The following is a 24,007-nucleotide window of genomic DNA, read 5'->3' on the forward strand; positions in this document are numbered from 1 at the left end:
CCCACTGAACTCATGATGGTGTGAGTGGCTGCAGAGACATCTGAAAGATGCCCATTCTTACTGCAGGGCAGCACTGAGTTTGCTTTCATGTGTTACTGGCCTATAAAAAACAACCAGTCAAGTTAATGTTTTCATTGTTCGATAGAAAATTCCTGTGTTTAATCCCCAGTACTGCCTCCTGCCATTTTCCAGTGCCCTTTCAGGCTATCACTAGTTTCTTCCATTTTTGGTTCAAAGTTTCAAAGTTGAGTTTTTTTGTTTTTGTTTTTGATTTTAATTTTGATGTCAGGAATCAAACTCAGGACCTGATGCTTTCCAGGCTGGCCCTTATGCCACCACGCTATATCCCTGTCCCAATGCTGGATTTTAAAGAATCGCTTGTACTTCAGTCATTTTCACTAAAAACATCTCCACTATTTGTGTGGACATTAATGAGTGGTTTAAACTTCTAGAATTTATTTTCAAAGACAGCAGAAACTGGCCAGTTTCCGTCCCTGTCATGGGGCTCTGACACACTAAGGTGTCTGGTGGCCTCTTCTTTGCTGTGAGAGGTACAGGACAGGACAGCCTCTGCCCCTCGCACAGCTGGAGGCCCACAGTTAATTCAGCTTCCTGAGTAGCTCAGTCATGGCAAATCAGGATCCAGCTATTTGGGCTTATTTTGCAGTAGCTTTTATATATTTACCCTTACTAAACTCCACTTGAATTATTTAACACTGGAGTCCTGGTGCCTAATACTAATTCCAGTAGCTCTAAGTTCATTGCCATAGATCCAACCTTGGGTGTTAAATAGTTACTCTTAGGAATCTCTCTGTGCTGTGACGGGCAAAACCATTTCTCCCTGCTCTGTAAAAGAGATGCCAGCCCCAGCCTGTCAGCACTGGAGCCTTTTGGACTGTGCATTGTGTGTCCCTGTGAGCTAGCAAAGCCCAGGCCCACCCCCACTTTAAGAAACTCGGTCCCCTGTGTGGGACCTGCCACATTAGCAAATACAACCCCTGAGATGATGGCCTCACTTACTGTGGGGACGGTGCATTCTGAATGAGCCCCAGAACCCTCGAAAAGGTGCATGTGGTCTACTGATCTGTGACACACACCCCGTCACACAGCCATCAGTGACAGACCAGGTTGGGCCACCTCTAGAGACCTACAGTTAGCACAGCACTGCCTCTGTGTGTGTGTGTGTGTGTGTAAGAGTAAACACTGCTAGTGAAAGATTTGGGAGCATAAACAGTAAGGAAATCCTTTCTTGTCCTCGTTTTAATTTCAAGAAATGCCTTTGTGCTCTATGAATTAAAGAGATCATATTTCATTGTATACAGAAATGAGCCTATTTTAGGTTAGCTCTGAAGCCAGATTTGTTCATCAGAGTCAAAAGCAGCCTGATTATTATGGAACACTCTTTAGAATCCTCCATTCAGATACCATACAGGAGGTACTGCCAGTTGTGGAAGAGAACCCATACACCCAACAGCTATGGCCTAATATCGTGTTTCTGAACCCTTGGCATCTGCATTGTGCTGTTAGGTTCCACTCTGGTTCATCTCAAGCTACACAGACCTGTGGGAGGAAGAGAATAATGACCAGGAAGTACATGCGACCTCAGCAGCTCTCGCCACACATCTCCTACTGCTGAGCTTTTATAGGACCATGCACAGGATTGAGTTTTCAAGGCACAAGTGTTCTCTTGTCAGAGTTCCAGTCATTTCTTCTTTTAGTAGTTATGAGGAAAAGTTATGAGAAAATCTAAATGCACAGACACGTAAACTCACCTCTGGATCCCTTCAGTGTCGTATCTGCAATGCACATTGGAAAGTACACAGTACTGTTTTGGAGTTTTAGGGGTTTTTGTTTTTGCTTGTTTGTTGTTGTTTGGTACTGGGGATCGAACTCATAACCTCGAGCTTGCCAAGCAGGCGCATATACCACTTAGCTAAATCCCTGGCTGTTTTTTGTTGTTGTTGTTGTTGTTTGTTTGTTTGTTTTGTTTTGTTTTTGAGATGGGGTCTCACTACAGACTACAAGCTGGCTTTGAACTTGCTACTTAGCCCAGGCTGGCCTTGAGCTCACAGAGACTCTCCTGCCTCAGCCTCCCAAGTACTAGGATCACAGGCATGTGTCACGATACCCAGCAACACTACTGTTCTTAACCACCGGAGAAATGTTCCAAGGCCTGAGTGGCCAATGCAATAAAGATTGAGATACTCAGAAAAGCATAGTCAGTGGTTCCATGTAACCAGTCGTTAATACCCAGCTCTCCACCATCCCAGGACAAGTTTTGTTTTGTTTTGTTTAATCATGTCAAGTGAGATTTCCATGCAGAAGCCTCTGCTGGAGAAACCATCCAGACAGATGCCCAGGCTGCCCCTTGGGATCTGCCCTGTAGCTCTGGAGCAGCAGCCAAGAAGTTGTTCCCACCAGGACTCTGTGTGCTTCTGCTTCCCTGACAAGGGATTTTTCTGGATTTCCTAAATAAATACTGCAAATATTTGTTTTGGAAATGTAAGTTGTAGGTATTAGTTGTCTCTTCTCAGTGATCATGCCATAGTGGACCTCTCAGTGATTAGGCAACAATGCCACTCCTCACATGTAGTTCTACAGCCCTGATACAAAATTAACAAGCACGTTTCCAGAATGCACTGCCACACCCAAACAGGTAGCCAATGGCCTGTGAAGGAGGCTCCTCCTGAGGCTACTTCCTAGAGCTCCCTACCCTGGGCAGGATTCCAGGTCCTTTGAAGGTCTGTCTGGAGAGCCAGAAGTGTGCACACCACAGCCAAAGGTCCTGGAGACCTCCAAGTGTGAGTGAAAGGTCCATGCTTTGTGCACCTACCTGTCTCCTCCATCTGCAAGGAGCTTTGTGTTCACACTGAGCTAAATGTCTTGCCAGAAATTCTACTTCAGCAAAGCCATGCCTGCCACCATGAGGAGCTGGCCTGATACCGTGTCCTCACTCTTCCTGCTGCCCTTGCTCCTGAAGGCTTGAACCCCCCAGAAGGGGATGTCCATTGGACCTTTCTGGGGGGATGTGTAGTGGTGAGCCAGTCTTGTGTGTCCAGTGATTCTGTGCATGCTCTGTGCTAGGTGATAGGTATGGATCATCGTGATCAAGAAGGGTTTGGGTAGTGTCCCCAGCTCTGTGCACTGGGCTGTCCTTCTCAGTCTATGTCCCAACCCAGCCTCTATATGAGTGTTGTTTTGAACTTGTCCAGAAATTACTTGCTACGTGACAGGGACCATGCAGGAAGGCCTATCCTTGAGCCAACTCCAACTCCCTGTCCAGTACCCCCAGTCCTCATAGTGACCCCAGCTCTTCATGATCCCCTCCCTGAATGCTGCTGTGCTCAGGCTCACCACGAGCCTTACCCTACAGCCACCTCTGGGGAGGTGCCAACAGACTGAGCTGAGCCCACACTCATGACTGCCTCCCTGCCCATACAGGTCCAGACCTGTCAGAATTTCTGAGAATAAGCAAAGTAACTCTTGTGGTGGCAGCCAGGATGTAAACTGCATCTCAGAGTCAGGCAGGCTGTGCAGCAGTTTCCCCAAGGAGCTTCTGTGGATCACGGCAGTGGGCAGTGGCTCTAGCAGTGGCTGGCAGGGGACACCTGAGGCTGTGAGATGCTGGCTCTTGGGTTGCTGCTGCAGCACAAGTCCTATACCCTGAGCATGAGAGAGGGGGTGGGTTGTGTAGAGGTCTGCGTTTCAACCCCTACAACTTTCTGATGACTTCCCCATCATCTCCCATTGTTTCTCCAGAAGTTTTGAGAAATCATATATTAAACTTACAGTTTAAATTTCTTTTTCTTTTAAACTTAAGGAATCGTGGTTTTTCATTTTGTGAGAGATTTGTGCTTATAGAATTGGCTGAATATTTTAAATACCAAAGCAAAAGCAAGTTCATCAAGAATATGTATTTCCCTTGTAATTAAAAAATAAGAGATGTTGTTTGAAAGCCAGTTTGGCTCCTTTTTCTTACCCTTCCCAGTCTGAAGCCAGGGGTTGCATGGGCAGCACTGATGCTGTGTGCATAAGTGAAGACTTCCATGCTGGTCTGTTTGACTTTCTGTCTGGTGGCTGAATTACAGGGGATAGTATTCCTGACTAATTATTCATGAATAATTTAAGAACATGAGGCCGGGGCAGGTTCTCCAGAACAGAAGCTCCCCAAGGCTGAGGTCTCTGGTACATGAGCTTCTCCGACTTCTAGAAGGCAGCCTCATGGCCTGTCCATAGTGGAGGAGTCAGCAGCCATTAAGCATAGAGGGCCACTGTTTGATCATCCTGATGTAGAGGAAGACTTCACTCAGCCCCACCTGGCCCCCTCTTACTGCACAGCCTCAGATATCCAGAACCAGAGACCCTGCCAGCCCTTCCATGTGCTGGGAGCGGAACACCAAGGGCCATGCGGGTGCACAACTATTGCTGACCATCACACAGCAAGTGCTCCTGTTTGCTTATCATTTTCTCATTGTTTATTATCCCAGTAGACAGCTGGTTTCCAGAGCTGTATAGAATCCTATTAAAAATCAAAAGAAACCACCCCCATCCTGGATGTGGAGTCTTGGTGCAAATCTATCCTTAGAAAGATTTCGAACCCCACTAGTGTTTGTTGTAGGGCTCTTACAGCACAACAAATAGCTTTTATTTATTTATTTATTTATTTTGGTCTTTTGTGAGGCAGGGTTTCACTATATGATTCAGGCTAATCTTGAATTCACTTTGTAGCCCAGGCTGGCTCTGAACTCGTGGTGATCCTCCTGCTTCAGCCTCCTGCATGCTGGGATTACAGGCATGTGCCAGCACGCCCAGCCACAAACAACTCTTCATCCACCTTGCTACAATTTAAGGAGCAGTGTTAAGCAGCTCCTGAGCATAAGCAATGAGAACAGAAACCAGAGGTCTGCAAGGGCAGGGGTTGTCACCCAACCTACCCCTTCACAGGCCAGGGCTGGTTTTCAGTCATCCCTGCCTGGAGATAAACCATCCACATTCCCAGGGCACAGCCAGCACCCTCCTGTGCTACACATGGGGCTGGAACCAAGGCCCTTCCTGGTGCTAAGCATGAGACTGACCTGTGAGCTGTTCCCAGCCCCTCAGGGAGGGTGGTTTGAAGGTGATTATACTTTTCTCAGTCCAGGACAGGAGAGCTCGTTCCCTGCAGGAGAGAACTCAAATCTCACATGTCCTTTTCCCCTCAGCTTCCATCCCCTCCTGTCTTTGTCTCCAGTTTTCACAGGCCGTTCCAGAGCCAAACATGATTACACAGCAGTGTTCTGGTGACTTGCCATCCAGTGACCCCATGGTTCAGCACCTCCTGGCCCTCCGCAGCCAAGCCTCCCAGTAAGAGGGGAGGGAGAGCAGTCTAGGATCCAACACAGTGTGGGATCAGCATGTGAAGGACGAGGGGCTGCCCAGGGAGCAGCCTCTTTGAAAGGAAAGAAGAAGTAGTGGCCTTGGGCCATTCAGAAAGCATCTTGAGAGCCACATGCGGGGATCTGTTTCCAGCTCTGGGCATTAAAGTCTGGCCTAGGAAATCATTCCTGAGAGAGTAAACCACACCTCTCATTGGTATTTGAGATTTCCTTAGCTAAGGCCTATTCTACCACTTTGCAGCTATGCAGAAGCAGTCATCAGCTTCTTGATTCTGTGGCCTGACCTCCCGTGTCACTTGTTCTTTGCCCTTTTAGGCCACAGTGAATGCCCGTCCTCAGCGTATCCTGGATACCTCTTCTCTGACGCAGTCAGCCCCAGCCAGCCCAACCAACAAGGGCATGCACATCCACCAGGTGGGGTAAGTGTGCATCCACCTGTGGGGTGAGTGACCTGGCACGAGCCTCCTGCAGTAGTCTCCCGTGGACTGCCGCCTCCTCCCATTGCTGCTCAGTTCCCTGCAATCTGTCTTCCCCCTTGTTGTCTTGTTTTCCCTCTCTGTTTCTTCCCTCCTCGCCTGCCCGCCCGGCTTTCTGTTTCTGTGTCCGCTTTCGTCCACACCCCCCCCCATATATGTCTGATCTGAGGCCTTCCAAGAATCCTCCACTGTCTCAGAAACCATCATTTGCACATGGTGTGATAGCAAAAGCTGAACTCAGCCCAGTTTGTGAGGTTAGCCCAAATACCCTTACTCTTCTCTTGGTGACCACAGGGTAGGTTTTGCAGGGTCACATCAGGTCCACACTTCACCCGAATGTGAGTGTGCATCCTCAGCCCAGGCTCCCCTCACATCTGCCCTGGGCCCTGTTAGTCCTCGTCACCTCCTGGGATTTGAGCTGAGGGTAGGATGCTTCTCAGGGCCTGCCAGGGATGGCTAGGGTGGTCTGCACTCAGAAGTCCTGTTAACGCATCAGGTGGTTGAAGATACTCCTGGATCTGCTAGCACCACCTGTGGAAGGAAGCTTAGTGTCTCATTTTCTAGTGGGGACCCACAGTAAGGCCTGCTGTCTGCCTTTCTCCCCATAGAGGATCCCCTCCGGCATCCAGCACCAGCAGCTGCAGTCTGACCAATGACATGGCAAAGCAGCCGGTCAACCGAGACCTGCCTCCTGGCCGCCCGGGCACCACAGGCCCCACGGGAGCACAGTACACCCCTCACTCCCACCAGTTCCCCCGGACGCGGAAGATGTTCGACAAAGGCCCAGATCAGGTACACAGATGCAGCCCCTCGTGTGCCCCTCACAACCTGTGAGCACTAAAGGCAGTGGTTGGCGCTGAGGGCTTGGCTTCTTCCATGTTTGGGTCCTCAGGTTTCCTTGGCCCAACCTGATGACTACCTTTGTTGACCCTAGAGGGTGGTGGTCCCTCGGTCCACTGCCTTGCCTACCCACATCACAAGTGCCTCTCATCCTGTAACCTCCCCCCATTCGCTGGTCTTGGCAATGCCATGTGACAAAATGATCACGTCAAGTCAATTTGGTTTTTCCTTTTCTTGGGTAAAGAGCATTTTACATTAGCTTGAGGTAGCAGCTGCTCCAGAGTGTTTATTCTAAATGGATTGTTTGTTTTTTCCCATAAACATTCAATTAGTCCACACAAATAAGCACTCTTTCTTTGCCTTTAGATAAATGGGAAAAGAAATCCCAGGAGAGAGAGAAAGAGCTGTGTTCTCTCTCTAGGGTTTGAGAGCCTGGGTAGATACCCTGACCCCAGGACCTCCTGTTTTATCTGGTTAGGGGCCTGAGATCAGAAGAAGCTTGTTAGCTGTGTTAGGGCATCTGGCTGCCTGTCCCTGAGGAGGAGCAGTACTCCTGGTTCACTTGGTCACCAGTGATCACAGTGGCATTCCAGCACCTTGGGAGTTAGCTCCATGCATAGTTTGCCATGTGGGTGATCAGCAGGGCCCACACAATGCACTAGGGCAAGCCCCCATGTGCTAATCAGCTCTGAGCCATTTTGAGGCCCTTGATGACCAATAAGCTCCAAGTACAGTACCTGGGCTGTGAGTGGGGGAGTTGCTGGGATAAAGGGGCCATGGTCTAGGGGAACAGCACTGGCATAGATGTGAGTGATCCCCACATCCCTGCAGAGCCCAAGCTGTGACCTCCAGTGGGAGATGAACCCCTCTCTTATCCTCTGGGTAATAGAGAAGCCCCTCACTGGCAAGAGTTGGTGCGAGGAATACCTTCAGCCCACCTCTAAGTACTTGCCATGGGGACTTCTGGAGTCCAGCTGTGTGGAACAAGGCAAACACCAGCTCTGGCACTCCAGGGCCACCCAAGGGCCGATGGTGTCCACAGAGCAGCTTCCAGCACTTTAAGCAGTTAAGCCCAGGTGACCTGCTCTTGGTTATACACCCAGCTGGTATCTGTATGGCTGTCAGAGGGGCAGCCTGTGCCAGCAGCAGGGGCATACAAGATTGAGGCACTCTCCCAGGGCTCTCCCAGCACTTGGTATAGAGGGGGACAGAAGCTGTGCTGGCCAGGCCACACTGGGCTAGCCCTAAGGGTAATTGCCACTCAACCCATGTCCAGATGTGCAGAGCCTCTTGGTCACTTTGATACCCAGGTGAGGAGCAGACTTCAACACCAGCATAGTTCCCCATCAGGAACCCTTTTAATCACACAGAGAAGGGGAAATTAAGGCTTGGTTTCTTTCTTTTCTTCTGACCCCCCACCTTCTACCCACCTGGAAGACTACAGATGATGCGGACGATACTGCAGGACATAAAAGCTTCATCTGTGCCACCATGCAGACAGGGTTCTGTGACTGGAGTGCCCGGTACTTTGCCCAGCCCGTCATGAAGGTATGTCCTGAAGTGGACTCAGTGGGACCCAGTGAGGTGGACCAGCACCCAGGGTCCACAGCCTCAATCTCAGCTCTTCCCTTCTTCCCCATGAGTCCCTAACATTGGCCTCGTGCTGACCCCTCTATTCCTCGCATTTACCACTTGTCCTCTGTCTCACTGGAGGCTCCATTAGCTCAGGTGGAGGCTGTGGCCCAAGCTGATGATCAGCACTTTGGAGAGACTTCTGTGGCCCTGTTAGCTTTATCTTTGGGTTCTATACTCCCATCATGTGGCATCAGTGGCTGCTGGAGGGTGGCACCAAGTTGCTGTCATGATGGTGAAACTGAGGAAAGCTGCCTCTCCAGGGCTCCTCACATTTATCACTTGGCCCTCATCAGCAGGGTCTCTTGACTTCCCTGAAGGTGGGTACCAGGCCTGGATTCAGGGCTGTACTTGGTGGCCCAGCACTCTGGGCTGGCGCCGCACACTCGGGCTTGTTCAGCAACGCTGCCTTTGGGTCTCATCTGCCACAGCCATAGCCTGGTGTGTGTCCTAGGGACACAACAGCTCTGTGGCTGCAGATTCGAGACAGGCTCTCCCTGTGCAGTTCAGGCTGGTTGTGAGCACACTTTGTAGCCCAGGTTGGTCTTGAACATGAAACAATGCTCCTGCCTCAGCCTTCCTGAGTGCCGGGATTATAGGCATGCACCACCATACCCAGCTGCTTAATTGTGTATTAGACTGAATGACTAAGAACTTCTGTGGAGAGTATTTAGATTCTATCTTACAACTTCCTCTTGATTTCTTCTTTCCCCATAGTAAACACAGATTTTTCTCAGTAAAAATGCAAGATAATCATTGGCAGTACCCAAGGCCAATAATAATACTCTGATTTATTGTCTGCCCCTGTGCCAACAAGGGACAGGAGATCACGTCTTTGTTTCTTAGATGGCTCTAAGAGTATAAAATGTTCTGACTTTTCTGTGAAGCCCTTTGACAATAAGTATCTAAAGCCATAAGCAGCTGCTCCCTTTGGCCCAGTAACTGATTTGCTAAGATAGTCTCTACGTTATTTATAATAGTGAAAATTGGGATCCACTTAAGTGGCCAACTGAGGTCAAATAGTTAAAAAGTTATGAAATGTTCAGTTTAGTATTAATTGAAGCTATTTAAAAATTAAGCTTTGGGCTGGGGATTTGGTTCAGTGGTTCAAGTGCTTGCCTGGTAAGTGCAAGGTCCTGAGTTCAATCCCTGGTACCAAAAATAAATAAATAAATACAAACTAAAAAAATAAATAAATAAAAATTAAGATTTAAGTTACTCAAGAGGCTGAGACAAGAGGATCACAAAGTTCAAGGCCAGCCTGGAAAACTTGGCAAGACCTGTCTCCATAAACTTTTACAAAGTACTGGGTATGTAGCTCAGTACTGAGACACTTGCTGGTGTGCATCATGCCATGGGCTCTATTCTCAATACTGTGAAAAAGAAAGAACTTCAGTTTAAAATTAATTAGTGGCAGAAGGAAATACAGTGAAAGCCTGGCCCACCCGAACCTGGACATGCAGAATGGCGGTGGCTGCAATGTGCCACACACAGCCCCAGCATCCCTTAGGCTTGTGGCTCAGCTGTGGTCAGCAGGAGAGGATCTCAGAAGTCGGGCTCGCCTCGCTTACCTTCAGGTGCATTGTCACCATGCAGAGGGAGGAAAGTGCCCTTTTCTGATCATTGAGACCTTCTGGTTAAGAGAAGAAAGAGACAAATTCTGGAATTACTATGCTGTAAGCAAAAGCTACCCATATAACTGAGCATCACTGGGAGGCGGTGAGACCCTGGGGAAGGAGATAGACCTGTCCTATAGAACTGTGGTATGGCCCATTTAGAAGTGAACTGAAGTTTAATATTAACAGACATTTAATTCCTGAGTCTGTCTTATACTCATGAAATCAGATGACTGAGAAATCTGATGGCCACAGTGATGGGTAGTAGTGGTGATTTCTTAGAATGCTAATGAGCAGCTTCTCTTGAAGTTCTTCAAACTGGCCCGCTCTTCTACATGTGATGAAATGGAATAACCACCAGATGATCCAAAGCACATCTGTCTTAAACTTAAAAGTGATACGCAACTGTAATCTCAGCACTCTGGGAGTCTAAGACAGGAGAATCACAAATTCAGCCCAGCATGGGCAATTCAGCAACTTAGCAAGACCGATACCAAATTAAAGGTAGGTCCTGGGTTGAATCCCCAGTACCACCAAAAAAAAAAAAAAACAAAAACAAAAAAAGATCTGGGGCTTTCCCAGAGGATTAGCTTCCCTTCCCAGGCATTTGCTGAGCCAGCCTTCCAGGCACAGGAAGGTGCAGTGAGAAAGCTCTCTGAGGAGTCTGCTGGCTTGGCTTGGTCCTAGCGCCACACCTGCCACTCCCAGGTCAGCACAGACTCTGGTCCTGTATGTTCCTCTATGGGTTCCTCTGTGGCCTGGGAGGGCCCTGTAGAGCCTCCCACCACATAGCGGTAGGCAGGCAGAAAGCCGTTCAGTAGTGAATCGTTGTTTTCCTCTGACCCCACCAGGTCAGTGGAAACAGACTCGTATGTGCAGCTCGAAGTGACAGACTGTTGATGCCATGGTTGAAAGCAAGCTCCTTCACATCTGTGTTGCTATAACACTTGGTAGCAGCCCCAGCCTTAGGACTTAGGGACGTGTAGGGCTTTATCCTTTACATTGATTAGATCTTTATCAAAGCATGGTGGTACATGTATAATCCCGGCTATTCAGGAGGTTGAGGCAGAAGATTGCAAAATTCAAGGCCAGCCTGGGAAACTTAGCAAGACCTGTCTCTGGTTAAAATTTAAAAGGGCTGGGGATCCAGCTCAGTGGTGAAGCCCTTACTTGACATCCAGAGGTTCTGTGTTAAATCTTTGATGCCTCAGTCAGAGACAGAGAGACAGGGAAAGATGTTTTCTAAACTATAGAAGGAAGGGACCATGTTTTATCATGTATTCCTACTTTTCCAAATGGTAGTTATAAGGATGTTTTTATTAAATTGTTTGTGTAATAAAATGCACTAGGAACTTTTTCCAAGTCTCCTTAACAAGTAAACTGAAAGTAGTTACAAAGTGAAGACTGGACTTCAAATAGTACATAGAACCCCAAACTCTTAACTGCTTCAAAGATGCATTAAAAAACTGAAACGTTTACCAGATAACAAAAGTATAGCCAGTACACCTATCAGTTGGTAAGACTGAGTACCCAAAAATACAACTGTCATGAGTTTGACTAGCTTTATCAATTGGTGATCAGCAGTCTTACAGGTCAGTAGACTAGTCTTACTGAATTGCTCAAAGTTGAGATCCACTTGCCTCAGCCTCTCAGGTTCTGGGATTATGGGTGTGGGCTACCACACTAGGCATCTAAGGGATAGATTCTTACAACCTCAAGTACACGTGTAAATGATACATAGCTAAAGGTGTTCATTACTTTTTTTTTTTTTTTTTTAAACATGGTTCTGGGGATTGAGCTCAGGGCTTTCCCATTGAGGTGCATCCCACCTTTTTTTTTTTTTTTTTTTTTCCCCTCCCAGAGTGTCACTAAATCATTAAGTTGCTCAAGTTTGGGGTTGAATTTGTAATCTGCCTGCCTCAGCCTCCCAGAGTGCTGGAAATACAGGTGTGCACACCCTCACCTGGCTACAACATTGTTTTTAATAGCAAAAAGTTAAAAACCGAAAAAGGGCATTAGTAGACCATTAAAATTATACCTCCATGTAATAGAATACTACAAAGCCGCTTGGACATTGAGCTGCACCTGTCTGTGTGGACGTGGCAGGGATTCCGAGACACAGTCTGTGTGGTAAGCAGACTGCAGATTGCTCTCCCAGGCTCTGTGACTCCCTGAAACCCTGTGAGTCCAGCACTTGCTCGAAGGATGACCCAAGTCATCCACCCAGAGACTTAGGGACTCAAGGCTTCTGCATTGTGTACTTCTGGGTAGTTTGACTATTTTTAGGAAGAACAATGATTAGTTTTGTAATTTAAAACAGATTAAAATATAATTCTAATTACACAAAGAGCTTTAACAGAGCAGGTAAGATGTTCCCATAGCACCATAGGCAGTGGGGGGAGGTCAGGGCAGTGGAGCCCAGCCCTAAAGCTGTTGGGCTGTCCTCCTGGGGCCAATCTAGGAAAGCATGGGCCTTGCACCCCGACTTGGGCCTTGGCAGACTGCCCTTCACTGAGTCTGCACATCTCTGAGCTGCTTTTTAAATGCATTGTCAAAAGCTCAGGAAACAGAATCACACAGATAATTGAGGTCACACGCAGTACACATATGTGTGCATACTGGTGCTGTTTCCTCTCCATTGTTGGGATTTTTCCACATGTACAGTTCGGTCGCCTTTTTCACTTTATGCTGAACACCAAGCATTTTCTCATAGCCTCAAATGTCCTTCCACAGACGTGACTTTCCCAGGCAGTTTTCCCCTGAAAATGACACTGATGTGACACTCTACTCTTGCTCCCAAAGCATTGTCCAATCCCCACCCCAAATGTCCCTTTCTTCTCTTATCAATGTGGCCCCACCTTGCAGGAGCTCAGGGCAGCAGTAGGTGTCACCAACCAGCAGCTGCTGGTTAGGTGGAGGTGGACACTTCACCTCATTCTCTAACTTATTTCTACCTGACGGCTGGCAGGAGAACCACAGTGCTTTCACTCACTGACATTGGGATCACATGCTCCCACTGTTGATACAGTAATTGCAAGAGGTCACACTGCTTGTCTCCTGAAGTGTGTGGCAATAGCACTGTTTTTGCTTGAAAGTCCCCTGCTAGATTTTAAACAGAGATTAAGAGCTCACTGACTGAATTAGATGTGTTCCCTTCTTCAAAAGGACTTCATTGTGACTGCGTAGTGTCATACGAACCACAACAAATCTAATGCTCTGTCCTAAGGGAGCTTGTCCTCATTCTGCTGGGCTGTGTGGGCCAAGGTTCCTGTGCCCTGATATGTAGGGTTCCGACTCCTTGGCCACTGGCTGCCTCCACCTCCATCTGGGACACTGAGGCTGGAAGAGCATCGCTCTGGCCAAGGAAGTGAGAAAAGATGCAAGAAAATCCTGCCTTGTCTGGAATCCTTCAGAAGTGGAGGCTACAGAGGAACCAAGCTGCCCAAAGTGAAGGGGAGGCAGCTGCCCTAAAAAACCAAGCCTTGAGCACAGCATGCTGTGACAGAGTAGGAGGTGACATGACCGGGAGAAGAGTCCCCCAACAGGGTCAGTGGGTCACCAAGTATGTACCAGTAAAAGGTCAGTCCCCTTGGAGCTGAGCTTCACAGGCTGGACTCTGTGCTCCCCTCACCCCCACCAGCAAGAGCCTAGAAAAGCCATCCTCCGTTATTCAGAACTGCAGAAAGGGACAGCCTCACCTCCAGCCATTGTCCCCACAGAACACAGCCCACACCCTCTGAGGGAATCACCAGAGCCACCACAACTCACAGAAGAGTCAAAAAAAAAAACTCCCATCTCCGAAGGACCAAGAACTTTTCCTGCAGGCTACACCACTAGGCAGAGGAGTTAGGATCTCGAGAAGACCTTTACTGGGAGCCAGAGACTGAGGGCCTGCTCGTGACCAGGAGAGCCCTTCCTGACTTGCTGCCCAGCCTTAGGAGAGTGGAAACAGGCCCTTCAGCATAGGCAGAGCCACAACAAGAAGCAAGAGAGAGTACTAGGAGGGGCAGCAGCAATCATAGCAGCAGCAAAGGGCTGTCAGCTCCCTAACTGAAGACTATACCTGTCTCCAGGCACAAAACCAAATCTGCTTAGCTTGCTTTCTGCGGTTCTGCCTGTTAAGTCGAATTCATTTAAAAACCAGCATGTGCCTGCATGTGATAGGAGCACATTCCCTGTCAGGCGAAAGCAGGAACTAGACTCAGAGACAAACCAGGTACTGGAAGTAACACAGATGGAATATAAAATAACTAGGACTAATATGATGAAAGAACATTGATGGGAAATACAGAGAGCATACATGAGCAGAGGAGGTTCAACAAAGATGGAAGCCAAGAAAGAATCAAGTGGATAACTACACACTGTATATAAGCCCATCCACTAGTGAGGCTGAGGCAGGAGGATCACAAGTTTAAGCCCAGCCTGGGTAACTTATAAAGAACCTGTCTCACAGTAAAATAAAAATTTTAAAATGGCTGGGAATGGCTGGGGATTTGGCTCAGTGGCATAAGCACCTGCCTGGCAAGCACGAGGTCATAAGTACGATGCCTGGTACAAAAAAAAAAAATTCCTGGGAAACTGGGCATGGTGATGCACACCTGTCGTCCCTGCACTCAGGCAGCTGAGCAGGAGTATCACCCTGATTTCAAGGCTACCCTGGCCTACATAGTGAGTTCAAACCTGCAACACAAAGTGAGACCTTAGCTAAAAACAAAAGGTGTGAATTTGATTCTGTGATAGGTCTCAGAGCTCTGTCTTGCCAGCATGCACAAAGTCCTGGGTTTAGTCCTCAGTACCAAAAGAATATATAAATAAAAGAAAGAAAGAATCAAATGGAAATGTTAAAAATAAAATAAAAAACAGAGTAGAAAAGATAGATTGCCTTTGAGATTTTTATCTGTAATCTCAGTCAAGGAAAAAATAAACAATGAATTTAAAGATAATTTGATAGAAATTACCCAAAATAAAACCAAAGGTTAAAAAATGAGGAGGAGGGGACTGGGGATTTAGCTCACAGCATAAGCACCTGCCTTGCAAGCAGGCAGTTGTGAGTTCAATCCCTGGTACCAATTTTTAAAAAAATGAAGAACAGGAGCTTTGGGACAATATAAAGCAGTCCAACATACATGTAATTGGAAGCCAAGGAGGAAAAGTAGGAACAGGCATATTTAAAGAGATAATAGCCAGGAATTGCCCAAAAATAATTTTTAAAAAAGCATTAAAGTACAGATCTAGCAAAGAGATCTCAAAGAAAGATATATAACCACATGCCTGTGCACGAACACACACGTGCACTCACACCCCTAGAGAAATTCTACTTAAACTGCTGAACACCAAACATAAAGAGAAATCTTGAAGAGCATCAAAAGAAAAGAACACATTGCATACAGGAAAACAAAGATGAGAATTACTCCAGACTTCTCCTCAGAACCCATGTAGGGTTGAAAAGAACACAATAACATGGTTAAGCACCAGAAGAAACACTTAACAGCCTAGAATTCCATATACTGTGAAAATGTTTTTTGAAAGAAAAGTAGCAAGACAAATGTTTCCTTTTCTTGCCACTTCTGCTCAACACTGTACCGAAAATTATAGCCAGAGAAGAAATAAAGACATCATATTGGAAGGAAAAATAAATTTACCTCTGTTCACAGAAACATAAGCTTGAAAATTATAAGAAAACCACCAATAAATTATTGAAACTAAAAAAACAAGTACAGCTTGGTTGTAGCGTATAAGCTCAATATACAAACACTGTTGGCATCTCTACATACTTGCAATAACAGTCCAAAAATGCCATTTTAAAATATTTTTTTACAGTATCAAGAACAATAAAATACTGTATTTACCATAGAAATAAACTTAGCAAAAGAATCTAAGGCTTCTACACTGAACTATAAAACATTATTGAAATATGTAGAAGACCTACTTAAATGGAAACAAATCACATGTCCAGAGATCAGAGGACATAATACTGAAATGGCTGTACTCGTCATTTAGCTGTACAGATTCAACACGACCCTAAAAATTTCCAGCTGTATTTTTTGCAAAAATTGACATGGTGTTATTAAAATTTGTGTGTAAATGCTAGGGGTCCAGAGTAGTACAAAAGAAAATGTCAAAGAAATAGAACAATTCATACTTTTTTACTTTAAAACTTACTGCACAGTTGCACTAAGATAGTACGGTACCAGCATGAAGACAGTACCAGCACATTAGAACTGGGCATCAAGCCAGGTGTGGTGGCACCCGCCTGTAATCCCAGCACTCAGGAGGCTGAGGCAGGAGGATGGCCACAAGTCCCAAGGCCAGGCTGGGCCACATAGTGAGTTGAAAACCAACCTGAACAGCACAGCAAAACCCTGTCTCAAAACCAACAAAAGAAAAATAATAAGTAGGTAACTTAGCAGGGAGGGGGACCTTTCAACAAGAAACCTCTAGACTCAAGTGGTTGTACTGGCAATTCTACCAAACCTTTAAGGACAAAGTAACTCTAGTTCTACACAAATAAAAAGAGCAAAGGCTTCACATGTTGCACAAACATAGCATTAGCAAAACTAAACAAAGCCATCGTAAGGACAGAAAACTACAAAACAGTATCTTCCATGAACCTGAGCCTATAATTCTGGCAGAGTGTTGACAAATCAAGAGTAGCAAAACATATACTAGTGACCCCACAGATGCTGTCCCAGGAACACAGAGCTGACTCGTGCCGAAATCAGTCACATAGCTGCACACACCACAGGCTGAAGGAAACCAGATGGTCATCTCAGTTGCTTTGGGAGGTGCATCTGACAGAATTTAATAGTCATTCATGACAAAAACTTAGCAAACTAGGACCAGAAGGAAAGAATACCTACAGAAAACCTGCACTCAGCATCATTCTGCTCACTAAAAGATGAGATTCTTTTTTTCTAAAGTCAGGAGCAAGGGAAGAAGGTCTGATCTCACTATCTGACATCCTGCCAGAAGTTCTGTGCAATTCAGTGAGATAAGAAAAGAAAAATAAATGTACACAGGTGAAAAAGATGAAACTATATCCATTATCAGACAGCATTATTTTTTTTGTTTTGGTTTGAGGTTTTTTAGGGATTTTTTTTTTGTGTGTGGGGGGGGTTGAGACAGGATCTTACTAATTAGTTCAGGCTGACCTCAAACTCATAGCAATACTCCTGCCTCAGCCTCCTGAGTGCTGGTATTATAGGTATGCAACACTATACCCGGCTCAGATAACATTTGTTGTTATGTATATACAGGGAAACATATGCACATAACATGTGTATAACAACAAATGATCTGCAAAATGCTGTTATTGGTTAAGTGAGTTTTGTGCATATGTAGGATACAGAGTCATTGTACAAAAATCAGTTGATGTCTATGGCAAACAATTGGAAGTTTAAACTTAGTATCAGTACCATTTACAATAGCATCAAAACAATAATACTTAGGCATTTAAAAGAAACCTGTAGACTGAAAATTACAAAACACTGGTGAGGGAAATCAGAGAAGACCTAAATAAGTGGAAACCATGTTCATTGATTGAAAGATTCAGCAATGTGAAGATGTCTGTTCCCTAAACTGGAATATAAATCAGTGTGAGCCCAACTGAAACCCCAGTAGTCTTTTAATCAGTAAGCTTGTTATGAGATCAGAGGGGGAAAGCAAAGAAACTAAAATAAGAAAATAATGTTGAAATACTATGACACTATGAAAGGGGACTCAGCCATGGCTTCAAGTCTCGCTGTAAAGCTAAGGTCACGAGGACAAGTGTGGAATTGGGAAAAGGACGGGTGCGTGCAGATCAATGGGATAGAGTACAGAGCCCCAAAATAGAACCACACAAACGTTCAGGTGGTTCACAACTAAGGTGTGAGGCCAATCCAATTCAACAGAGAAAACTTTTCAACAAGTGGTGTCATAGGACAATTAACTCAATGTGAGTCAGCCTCTAAATGTGTATCCCCAGACTATAAAACTTCTAGAAGAAACAAAAGAAAATCTTCTTGACTTCGAATTACACAGAGACTCTTTTAGTAAACTGCTAAAAGGCACAAACCGTACAAGATGAAAATGACAAATTAGACTTCATCACAATTTGAAACTGCTCATTGAAATAGTGCCATTAAGAAAATGAAAATATATGCCACAAAGCTAAAAGAAAGCTGTAAAACATACACTTGACAAAGATCTCACATGTGATGTACTTTAAAAAGTCTCAAAATTCCATAAGGAAGAGAGGAACATAATTTTAAAACCATCAGAAGATGTGCACCGACCATTCACTGAGAGAGGTATAAGCAGCAAACAAGCACAAGAAACGAGGCTCATCACGAGCCAGTTATGAGGGAAGCACAGATTGCCACAGCGCGTCCCAGTATGCCTCCACCAGAACAGTGAATTCTGGGAAGCTGTCCATAACAAACACTAGCAAAGGATATGGAGCCACCAAAGCACTCACACCTGATCATACACATGCACAATACTGTAGATACTTTTGGAAAGTCTTATAAAGTTGTCTTGTAAAGTTAGACATCCGCCTTGAGGGCACAAGTCCCAGCAGTCCTGCTCCTGGATATCCATGCAGAGGAGTGAGCACCAATGAGTGTCTCCAGTAGCTTATTTATAGTCACCCCAACTGGAAGCAACGAGGATATCTTCCACTGATGGACCGATAAACCATGATAGAGTGAGAGAAAAATAATGAACTGACATAATAAATCACACGTGTACCTCGCTAAGTGGAAGAAGACACTGAGTGTGTGGCCCATTTACACAATGCTACGGGGCAGGCAGAACTGTTGGGGCAGGAAACAGATGAGTGGTGCCAGGCCTGGGGCAGCAGGGAAGGCTGCTCCACTGGGCCCCTAAACGTGCTTAAGTGCCAAGACTGCTCTCTGTCATGATTTGTATAATCACGTAACTGTAGCTTTTCATTTTGGGTTGGTATTGCTCTTGTGAGACGGGATCTTGGCATACAGCTCAAGGTGGCCTTGAGCTCGCTCTGTAGCACAGGGCAGCCTTGAGCTTGTGGCCGTCCTCCAGCCTCAGCTTCGTGAATGCTGCATCACTGTGCCTGGCTAGGTGACTAAGGTTTTGCCAAACCAGAACTGTTCCTAAGCGATTGAAACTTGCCATTCATAATAAATTGTATCTCGGGGCTGGGGATTTAGCTCAGCGGCATAAGCGCCTGCCTTGCAAGCAGGCAGTCGTGAGTTCAATCCCTGGTACTGATAAAAACGAAAAAAAAAAGACAAAAAAAAAAAAAAAGATTAAATTATATCTCAATTAACCTAACTTTAGGGGGAAAGAACTTTTCCCTCTTGTGACAAAGTCTTACTTAAGGAAAAAGTGTAGTAAGATAATGCAAGTGCTCTTGCGTGGGTGTGAGTAGATGTCTCGAGCTCTGGTGGTCACTTCAGAGCTCACCATGGCCTGATGATTCACACTCAGAAAGGTGCTCCAGCGAGGGAGGTGCTGGCTCAACCAGCACGGGACTCTTCATGGCCTAGCACACTGCTGCTCTGTTTGGAGTGTGGTCATGTGCGTGCATGCGTGCGTGCGTGCATGCGTGTGTGTGTGTGTGTGTGTGTGTGTGTGTGTGTGTGTGTGTGTGTAAAGGTGGAAATAATAAGCATCAAGGTGAGACGCAAGTGACGGAGCACTTGTCCTTGCTCCATGTGGAGGAGCACACTCTAGGAGGTAGAAGCGGAGGCGTGGGTTCCTCCTCCCTTACCCTTCACCCAGACCTTTCCAATTTTGATGGTCACATTCCTGCTCTGAATTTGATGCAACACACCTTGAAGCTTTTTTTAATTCAGAGTGATGGAAAATAAGACTCCAGATTCTCAGCTTCTCCTACAAGGCCTTACTCCCTATGAAATGCTCCCTATTAGCCTCTTGGGAACCCTTAATTCTTCCTTTGTTCCCAAGCCCCAGGTTTCTCTTTGTGACCGGAAAGGAGTGAACCTCATTAGTTTGCAACCCTCATGCCTCTGTGGGAGGCCACAGGACTATAATTGGTTTCTGCTGAGGAGGAGCCAAGAGGCACAGAAATCATGCCTGTCCCGTGATCTTCATCATGCAACACTTACGCGTGGCTCACGGCTTCCGGGAGCTGTGTCAGCTTGTTTACCAAAAAAGCTTTTATTCAGCCAGGAGAGAAATGGCTGCAGGGCAGCACGGTGGTTGCATGGGAAGGATGTTTAAGAGTCTCCTAGAAGGGGAAATAATCATTGGCCAACAGGCCCCTCTGTTCTGCCGGGCCCTGGTCAGGTCCCCAGAGCTCCCTGCCTAGCACCTTCTCTTGGCACCCTCCGCCCTCTCCTGTCTCTCCATCCCCCATTGCCTCCGCTGTACCTTCTCTCCTTCCTACCTCTGGCCAGCCTGTGGGCCTGGTGATCAGAGCTAACTGTGACTAGGAGGACCCTTGGGTACTTGGGGTTACAGCATTAGGATCCCAGGCCCAGCCCTCTCAAGAGCTCAGCAGAGGCCTCTTCTGAGAGATCCAAAACAACCAGCAGCCTTGCTGAAAGGCAGAGGCCTGGGCCCAAGTCCGTGGTGCTGTTGGTTGATGCCCCTCTGAGACCTACCAGGCATCCCGTGTGCAGGCTGCCTTGGTCCTTACTGTCATTGTTGTCTTGAGCAGTGGACTCTGGGCAGGGACACAGAGAACTGGCCAAGAACCTGGAATTCTGTCCCCTCAGTCCATCCCCCTCCCTGCTCAAAACACCTTTTACATCTGTTCCTCTAGCACACTCCCAGAGAAACTGGAGTCTCATTAAAGTGTAATATCTCCTTCCTACACAGGCTTTGAGTTTTTCCCTTAATATTGCTCTACATTATTGGTCATTTGTCATTTCTTTTCTAATAAGCTCTGGATTGTCATAAAATGAAGCCAGTTGTTATGAATCCACAGTCTGTCCCATGAGCTGTTGCAGGGTTGTTTCTAAACCAATAAGCATTTCAAGGGAGGCATTTGACAGCTTTTCCTGGCACTTCTGGGTTTGGGTGTCCTCTGTTCCTCTTGTTGCTTTTCTTCCAGGTATGAGTTTTTACAATTTTTAAGAAGAAAGAGAAAAGGCATTGCATATGTTTTTACATGTGCAAGATAGATAACCATACTACTAATTCTGTTAGTGCATCAAAAAGAATAGTTTGTGCTGTCATTGTTTGTCTGTTCATTTTTTTATGCTTTGATTTTATAACCTGAGCAACTACTTCTAAGATAACAAAATGTAATATATTAACATGTTGATTTCTTACTGTTTTTTTTTAAATTCTGTATTATTTATACCTTTTTCTGTCTTGCTTTTTTAAAATAAATAAAAAATAATATGCTAGAAGACACACTGCAGGTGACCTGTGAGAACAGTGGGAAAGAGGGTTTGCATTGGCTGTTAGAGGTGATGCCTAGCATTCATGGGGACACAGGAGTATTCTGTGAGCGTATGTGGGTGAGGGCTGCTCAGAGCTCCCTGTGTGTGGAGGCTCCCTGGTTCCCGTCACAAGTATACTCGCAGCACAGCCTGGCCGGTCTGCTCAGGGTCCATTAGCCCGGGCTTTCTTTACCAGAGGAAGCAACTTTTTAAATGACAAATATGGGTTCTCTTTGCCTTGCATTGTCATCCTTGTTGACCCTGAGGCTGGTCATAGGAACTCCTCTGTGCACTATCAGCCAGGAAGAAGTAACATTTTATCTTGTTTGATATCTGCTATATTTTGGGACTTTATAACTAACTCTTATCTTTCTAGCCAGGAGTCAGAATCAGCCAGATTTGCCTACTGGGTGCAAAATGAAGGAAACACAAACAAGGGTTAGTGTCAAATCCGGGAGTAGGCAGAGCCCAGCCCTCAGGGTCTGGAAGGCAGTGCCTAGGTCTCTGCTCGCATCCCCGTTTGTCTCCCGAGGAGTCTCAGCATCCCAGGCCCAGGGCATGGGGTAGAGAGGTGCTGCCCTGTGAGCTCTGCAGCTGATGGGAGTGTTCAGATTGGCCAGGAACACTGTTCTGTGCCTAACTGTGGAGTAGCTGAGCACAGGGCTAGATGACCCTGAAGCATAGAAAGCTTTTTACTACTTTTTAGTTGCTGAGAGTAATGGGTGTTTTGTCATTGAAGATCCCTGAAGAACATGACCTGGAGAGCCAGATCCGAAAGGAGCGGGAGTGGCGATTCCTGCGAAACACCCGCGTCCGGAGGCAGGCACAGCAGGTCATCCAGAAAGGTAAGGCCTCCGAGCGCAGTCTGCCCAGGAGAGAGGCTGGGCTGGGAAGGACAGCCCGGCCCTGTGAGCAGACCATCTGCTCACAGGACCACATCTGCCAGGCCCCTGGACCTTGCCCTACCTCCTGCCAGCCCAGGGTACCCCTGCACCTCCCTTGCAGGTAAGCACAAGCTGGTGGAGATGAGGTCATTTGAGGTCAAACAGCAGCTGGAGCTGGGGGCAGGGAAAGGGCAGACTGCAGAAAAGGGCTGCCTCAGGGAGGGGACCATGCTGCCCTGGGCACTGTCAGCTGCTGGCATCCTCTCCAAGGACCAGCACTTCTGTTCTTTGAGGTTCCCAAAGCGGGAAGGCCCAAGCCCTCTGGGGCTCTGGTGAAACGTGTCTCACCTGGCAGGGTCTTTCCCAGGAATGTAAAACAGGACTAGGCCTGGTCCTGTTCAGCTGGTCTCCACACGTCCCTGGGGTTATTGCCAACTCTGTCACCCAGACTGTAGTGCAGTCAAATCTTCACCAAGCCTTTCTCAGCCTTGCCAGCAGACACCAGAAGTGCCCTGTTGCATGCACTCCCAGCCTTTCCTGGAGAATGGGCAGTGAGCCACTAAGGACAGCAGGTGTGCACCACTGCTGGGGCCAGCGAGGGTGAGCACCTGCGAGCAGGTCTGGGCTTCGCCCCCTCACCTGCTTGAAGGCTGTGCAGGAAGTAGGGAGCCCGAGGGTGCACAGGGATGTGAGCCAGGCAACCTCTCCCAGGGCCGCACCCGCAGTTCTGAGCACCTCACGAATCAGCCATGGCTGGAGACCTCCTGTTGCCCAGCACAGCATGGCCAGTCTGCAGGGTCTGCCCCTGCTCTGTAGATTCACACAACCTCACCTCTCTGCCTGTGGGATTTGTGATGAGGATGCATTACCTCCTGGGTTGAGATTGTACCCCACAAGACTGACCGTTTCCCTTTCCCACGCCTAGGCAGGGACCTCACAGTTTCTGGCCTGGCCTGGCTGCAGATGCAGGATGGCATCTGTCTCTATCAAGTGACTCCCACACATCCTGCTCCATTGAGCACCGGAGCTACCACCACTGGCCCTAGGCTAACCGTGTCACAGAAGCACTCTCCCACATGCTTGTCCTACATCTGCGTGCTCTCCCCAAGTGGTGCTAAGAACTGACCTGGCTGCAGACCTTTCTCCTTCCCTCCACAAGGCACTGACAGGCCACATTCAAAGCACTCAGTATCTTGGAGTGCAACATGTGCTGTCCTGGCAGCATATGCAGCCGTGGACCACTCACACCATGGGCACAGGAGGCGACTGTCTGGGAGGGTCTGATTCTTTAGGCCCCCAGCCTGCCGGCACAGTTAGCTGCCCATGGCTCAGAGGCTGGAAAGAGCTGTCCCCTGCAGGAAGGGCTGCACTGAGCCAGGCACGCGAGAAACAGAAGTGGGTTTTTTAGACAAAAATAAAAAAAAATATCTTTGTAAATCAGAATAAATCACTCTAAATAGAGCACACAAAAACACAAATGCTAGTGAACTTCCAGGAACATCAGCAGGTGAGACTGGGAGATGCTGACAGACTCGATGCTGGGAACAAGGGTACAGAGTGCAGCCAGGGTGTCGCCAGTCACCACCAGGCTTGGCATTGGGTTGCAGTGCACACTTTTATTTTACAGCCAGCTATGTATTAGGAAAACAGTGGAAGAGTAGATGCCTGTAGACTGAACAAAATTAAGTGGAGCCAGAAGCTGGGCAAGTCCATGTGGGTGCTCTGCTGTCCCTGAGCCATCTGTCAGTAATCCCTGAAGACATTCCTGACCTAGGCTGTCACCCCTGACACTTGCTTACATGCACAGCA

The 24,007-nt window shown here is 47.0% G+C and overlaps 1 protein-coding gene across 3 annotated transcripts in view; it reads left to right on the forward strand.

Moving 5' to 3' along the window:
* Rptor (regulatory associated protein of MTOR complex 1) overlaps positions 1-24,007 on the forward strand; it is a 366,523-nt gene that overhangs the window by 322,679 nt on the left and 19,837 nt on the right. For all 3 annotated transcript variants that reach the window (XM_003464795.5, XM_063241865.1, XM_063241866.1), the window contains 4 exons: positions 5,691-5,794; positions 6,460-6,643; positions 8,129-8,239; positions 22,054-22,159. In XM_003464795.5, coding sequence (XP_003464843.1) covers positions 5,691-5,794; positions 6,460-6,643; positions 8,129-8,239; positions 22,054-22,159 — 505 coding nt within the window. The remainder of the gene's footprint in view (positions 1-5,690; positions 5,795-6,459; positions 6,644-8,128; positions 8,240-22,053; positions 22,160-24,007) is intronic.

This window comes from Cavia porcellus, unplaced genomic scaffold (genome assembly GCF_034190915.1).
Source record: "Cavia porcellus strain 051 isolate PalLab524CR breed Dunkin Hartley unplaced genomic scaffold, mCavPor4.1 scaffold_32, whole genome shotgun sequence".
NCBI lineage: Eukaryota > Metazoa > Chordata > Mammalia > Rodentia > Caviidae > Cavia > Cavia porcellus.